Source organism: Pinus tabuliformis, chromosome J (assembly GCF_031772625.1).
Source record: "Pinus tabuliformis cultivar Carrire ecotype Pingquan chromosome J, CPIR1, whole genome shotgun sequence".
NCBI classification, from domain to species: domain Eukaryota; kingdom Viridiplantae; phylum Streptophyta; class Pinopsida; order Pinales; family Pinaceae; genus Pinus; species Pinus tabuliformis.
Window position 1 is genome coordinate 9,351,056 of NC_142295.1, and position 6,017 is coordinate 9,357,072.

The following is a 6,017-nucleotide window of genomic DNA, read 5'->3' on the forward strand; positions in this document are numbered from 1 at the left end:
CATTATATTCATATGTATATATTCCAGGTTTTGTGGGCATGTGACAGGGTTGTGTAAATTGAACCCCATGGATAAATATAAATATATATATATTTTTCCAGTTTTTGGGCATGAATATGTAATTTTACATCGAAACAATACAATAAAATCGAAACCATACACTTTCAAACTTCGTCTTTCCCCTCCTTTCTAATACAAACTACACTGTAAAATCCGCGTGCACACGTTTATACTTCGCCATCAAGCCAGTTGTTAGCACAGCTAGCTGAGTTTCCCCTCCCTTACTGCCCACCAACCCAAATAACTACTTATCACTTGAAAAAAATAATTTTCCTCTTTGTCAGAGTCGAGAAATCGGTTCCACAATACCAATATCTCTGCCTGAGATACCATGGCACCAGTTTTATGGGTCATGTGCTCCCATGGGATTCTGTTGCTTTTTTTATGAGGCACTTGTCTGGGGTCGATATTTTAAGTGGCAGGATAGTTCCTCTGCATGCAATGCCGCTGACACTGTTTGCTTCTTCGCAAAGCTGATTATTGCCTTCGTATTCACTAGTCTTCTTTTGGGTTTCCCTTGTGCCCACAAACAGTTCGCAAGGTATTTTGTTATACCCATGGCTTTATTGGTTGATTGCGCTGGTCTTTTACATTGAGTTTCTGTATCTGGGTATTGGGCATTAAGTGTTTTTTGTTTGTGTTTTCAATCCTGCTTATTGGGTTTTCAAGTAATTAATCAGTCTTAAGGATTGAATTTCCTGCGAGCAGGATACAGACCTTATATTTTCCAATTCGTTCCTGCACTCGCATGGTTGTTTCAGAGCTTTTGTGGTATGCAGTTACATTGCACTGAGTATCAGTGGTATTGACCCAGAACATGGGTAGTGTCATTGTATTGAGTAATGCTTGAGGCTTTTGAAGATGAAGGCTTAGCCTTCAATCTTGCAGCTTCTGGTTCAACGTATTTAGACCGGAGCCCTTCACAATGGAGCCAAACCTATTTGTTGAATTCATAATGTAGCTTCAACTGGTTCCTCGTGCCTGCTTCAAATGACTTTATTCTTCAAAACTGCATTAATATTTTGGTTTGGGAAGTTGAGAAGACTCAAGACTGAAACTTGAGCTGTGAATTCAAACCAGTTATCTGCAGTCCTTCTGTAATCATGGGCTGTGTTAGAAATTTTCTCTAATGCCTGAAACAGTCCCATGCATTTACTCTTCAATTCAAAACACGCACTTTGGCATGCCGCCTGGTCATATAATTCCGCAAGCATAGAAATTCCTTCTGGTTGGACCTACTGTGGTCCTTTGCTTGCTTCAACACTCATGTTGTGTTTTTGGAATGTTCAAATATTGGTTTGGAGCATGAACTATCTTCATACTGTGCATTTGCACTCCCAAAAACACAGTTAAGGAATGCTTGTGTAATGAATATCCAATTCATAGGAATTTGTAAGAACCCTTGCTTGCTTAAAAGCTTATTTTGTTTTTCATTAGTCTGTTCCAAATTTAAGCCTCAGACATTTCTTCTGCATGGCCATAAAGTGATATACACATTGAATGTAACAGTTCAATTTCAATCCAGAATAGGCAGTCAACCTTATTTGTTTTTATAATGGTAGAAACACAGAATGTGAATCTCACAGGAGCTTCTGATATCCATATTATGGTATACACATTGAATATACACTTAATAGGGCCTTGTTAGGCTATTTTGCTTGCAATTAAAACTGAAGTTACAGTGGTCATTGTGTTCAGGAAAGACCAGAGGCAGAATTCGGTTTCATTCAAAGAAACAACAGTTGGGTATGGAAACTGGTACAGGCAATGGAACATCTCCCTTTGCAACAGATAGAATGAAGTTTGAGGCAGTGACCAAGTTCGAAACAGGTATCGCGGGGGACTTTTTTGACCAATTTGATGACCTGCTGGACTTTTCCAATGAAGAAATTGGAGCACCCATTGGAGAAAGCAGTATCAACTGTCCCAAGGATGGCATTTTAGGAGGCAACTCTGTGACAGAAGCTGTGAGTTCCAATTTCAGAGTAGACGAGAGCGACTCTGGAAAACTGTGTATTCCTGTGAGTGATTCTCCCGCCCCTCTGTTTTGTTTATACATGATGAAATAGTTTGGTTTTTAAGATGTTCTTGAAATTTTTGAGAGGGGTGCTAAGGTTTTTAGGGCTGAACGAATTTTTGAGATGGGGCTTCCTTTTTTTTAACAAAGATGGGGGAAATTCTTGAATGGGTTTATGTATTATCAAACTATACCTTTGCCTATTGTGTCCTTGGTCAAATGGAATTCGGGGTAGCTTTGCTTAGGAATTAGGGTAATTTAGTTGATTGAAATTCTATTTTCTAAAATGGGTTTGTGTTTTTTTGTTTGCCAGAGCGATGATTTGGCAGAGCTAGAATGGCTTTCAAGCTTTGACCCATTCCTAGAACCTGTACCGACATATCCTTATGAGCCTGATTTTGGAGTTGAAGTCAAGGAAAAATATGAAGAAGGGCAGAATTCTGATAAGTTCAGAAGCGCGAGTCCTACATCGGTACTGGGGCAGAATTCTGATAAGTTCAGAAGCCTGAGTCCTACATCGGTTCTAGAAAGCAGCTCTGGGAAAATTTCAACTTTTAGTCCAGAAATCACTGTACCAGGAAAAGCAAGAAGCAAGAGGTCTAGAGCCCCAGTTTGCAAATGGGCTTCTAGGATTATTTCCCCTGCCTCCTCAGATGGGTTATTGGAGAATGGCCCAAACTCTTTCAGCAGTGATTCAGGACACTTCGTTACCAAGCCAGTGGAACCTGAACCCCTGAAGAAAATCATCAAGACAAACCACTGGGATAAGAAGAAGGGGCAGGATTCAATTCAGGTCAGGAAATGCTTGCACTGTGGAGTACAGAAAACCCCGCAGTGGAGGGCTGGGCCCAAGGGTCCTAAGACACTGTGTAATGCCTGCGGTGTAAGATACAAATCTGGTAGGCTTCTGCCCGAATACAGACCTGCTGCAAGTCCTACATTTTCAGTTATGAAACACTCGAACTCCCACAAGAAAGTCCTTGAAATGAGGCGTCAAAGGGAGCTGATGATGCAGGAACAGACCTCCCAAGCAAAACAAGCATATCTGGGATCCGGAGATGATTGCTTGGTGAACATTGGTGAAGATTATAGTGGTTCTGATTTTTTACCATGACAGAAGAGGGGTAAAAGTGCATTTTGTATATTGCAGAGGCTCAAATCCTATTAGAGGCATATCCACAGATTGGTCCCATGTCCTTTAATGAAAAACATTCTGCATTTCGATTTCACAGTCTAGAGTTCATGATTCCAGTGGATGAGTTACAATACATTGCCTCTGTTCTATATACAAAATGCATGGAAGGGTATGGAAGGGACATCATGGTTGTTTATTGTAGACAGCGAGCATGTCATTTTTATTGAGGGGAGGGATTGAGTTCCGAAGTTATATTCATTGAATGAATTCTTTTTGTAGGGTTAGTTTATTTGTTGCATCTGTGAAGTTGGGAGGGGGGTACTTGAGGAAAAGGTCCAATTTCCCAATTGAGAAAACAAGATTACTTCTTATCCCAAAAGGCAAGTTATAATGAGGATGTTCAGGAGTTCTGTTGAGGTGGTTAGGCTCTGGCAAATCTTGCAGGAAGAAATAGCATAGCTACTGTGTAGGAAGAACCATTATTTGGCATTGCTAATTCTACATTTTTTTTTGCTTTTGTTCTAGAAGTCATAGAGCGATGTTTCACACAGTTCTTGTTCTTGTCAGTTCAGATGGTAATTATTTTAGTGTCTTTTTGAGTTTTGAATAGACTGCAGCATTTGGTAGTTGAACTCAAATAGACTGCAGCACTTGGTAATTGAGGAAATAATAAAAATCAGAATGTGGTTGATTGGTTTCTTGCAAGTTTTGCAACATCTCTATGGCATGGCTTTGGCTTCCATTGAATTAGATGGTGACAATGATCATAATGTGGAAGTTATAATGTTCTGGTTGATGGCTATTTAATAATGTGGAAGTTATGATGTTGTGGTTGATGATTATTTAATTAATTTTAAGTGCATGGAATGCTTTGTGCTACATTAGATATGAGCATCTTTTATCCATTATTATCTGTGAATTTCTTGTCATTATGTAACTCTTTGCTTTGTTGCAATTTGCTTTTATCTGTGAATTTCTTATCATTAAATGTGATGTAACCTATTGCTTTGTTACAATTTGCTTATCTGTGAATTTCTTGTCATTAAATGTAATGTAACCTATTGCTTTGTTACAATTTTATTATCTGTGAATTTCTTGTCATTGCTGCTTGCTTTGTTACAATTTGCTTTCAAGTGCGGTATGTTTTGGAATCCAATGACAGTTTTATCCACCATTTTTTAACTTTGGTATCCAATGATAATGATGAAAGGAGGAGAATGCTACATGAACTGAAACCACACAAACTGGAATATTGTTTTTATTTTTGATTTAAAATAAAAACCTAAACTAAAGTTTATAAACAATTTTAACATTATAGTTTTAAAATTAATTTTATCATTATTCTGTGATACTACCAGATATCATATCATTATTAAAAACCCGTGTTTTTTTTCATTATCATTATATAAAATTATTAGATATTTATATTTAAAAATAAATATAACACTTAAAAATAATTAATAATATTTTTTTGTTTTAGCTAAGGGGTTCTACAATCCTAATAGGATAGGATAGCGATGTTAACAGGTATTGTACGATCTTAATAGGATAGAATAGGGATGTTGTAAAATGTTATGTAATTCATTACTTAATGTTATGTTGACTAGGTGAATATTAAAATAAAAAATTTAAAAATCATAATTAAGAATTATATAAGTTTGAAATAGGGCTTGGAGTATGCATTAAAATTGCTTTTGTTTGGCTAAGAGCTTGTCTTTTTGGGTAAGGAAATAAATTAATGGCCAAGATGCAGAGTCATTATTTCTTGGTAAGGATTGTTTGGCTAAGAGCTTGTCTTTTTGGGTAAGGAAATAAATTAATGGCCAAGATGCAGAGTCATTATTTCTTGGTAAGGAAATAAATTAATGGCCCAAGACCCATAGACATTTGGCATGAGTGAAAGTTTGCCCCTTAAGGACCACCAATGTGTAATTCTACATATGGACCACCAATAGGTAATTCCAAGTGGTGTGGTTTCTCCACTAATATAAAAAAAGTGTTACGATCAGTTTTCTCTCTCTCTATATATATTTGAATTAGGCACTTGATGGGTTTAATAATTGCGGTTTACAAGTCCATAATATTTGTCCATAATAAATGTTATGATTATTTAAAGATTTGATCTGGTTAATCCTCTCAATGGTTGGTAGGTCCCAATTTATGATAAATCTAAAAAATTTAATTCCAAAAGATATAATATATACATTTTTATAAATTTTAATAAACGAATCACTTTAGTATCTAATTAAATTCTAATATTAATAAAAAAAAATATTGTTAAGATTATTATTATTTATTTATTTTACAATTGTGTCACATATTTAAATTAATTTATTTTTTATTTTCACTTAATTATCTAATCTAATTCTAATCTTAAAAATAAAGTATTATTATTATTTATAGTTATATATTATATTTAAAGTAATTTATTTTTCTTTCGCACTTAGTAAGTTGCTAAATAAATTTTGCTTTTTACTCTGCAATAATACTAAAAGTTTACTCTGTTACTGATAACTCATTTAAATTAAATGTTATTTTCCAAATATATCAAATGAAAAACATTATTTCCACTTATGTCAAATGAAAAATGTTATTGAATTTCAAACATTTCTTATTTTAATAAAAACTAACATTGGATTTCTATCCCAATAAAATATTTGAAAGTAATATGATTAAATTTCTGCATTTTAATGAATTTTATTTTTTACTATACAATAATACTAAAAGTTTACTCTGCTTTACTGCGAACTTATTTGAATTGAACTTATATATGATTAAATTTCTGCATTTTAATGAATTTTATTT

General features: G+C 34.9%; 1 protein-coding gene across 1 annotated transcript; it reads left to right on the forward strand.

The window, feature by feature from the left end:
• Positions 1–216: 216 nt before the first annotated feature.
• LOC149225167 (GATA transcription factor 9-like) lies at positions 217–3,912 on the forward strand. The gene is made up of 3 exons (XM_089375045.1): positions 217–601; positions 1,759–2,081; positions 2,391–3,912. Exons 2-3 carry the CDS (start codon positions 1,809–1,811, stop codon positions 3,189–3,191), a joined length of 1,074 nt encoding a protein of 357 aa, XP_089231171.1. The 5' UTR covers positions 217–601; positions 1,759–1,808; the 3' UTR covers positions 3,192–3,912.
• Positions 3,913–6,017: the final 2,105 nt, after the last annotated feature.

What these genes read in the sequence shown, in the direction of transcription:
- LOC149225167 (XM_089375045.1), top strand. Translation starts at nt 1,809, where the DNA reads ATGGAAACTGGTACAGGCAATGGAACATCTCCCTTTGCAACAGATAGA. An exon ending in CTGGAAAACTGTGTATTCCT is followed by an intron (nt 2,082 to 2,390) that starts GTGAGTGATTCT and finishes TTTGTTTGCCAG; the next exon opens with AGCGATGATTTGGCAGAGCT.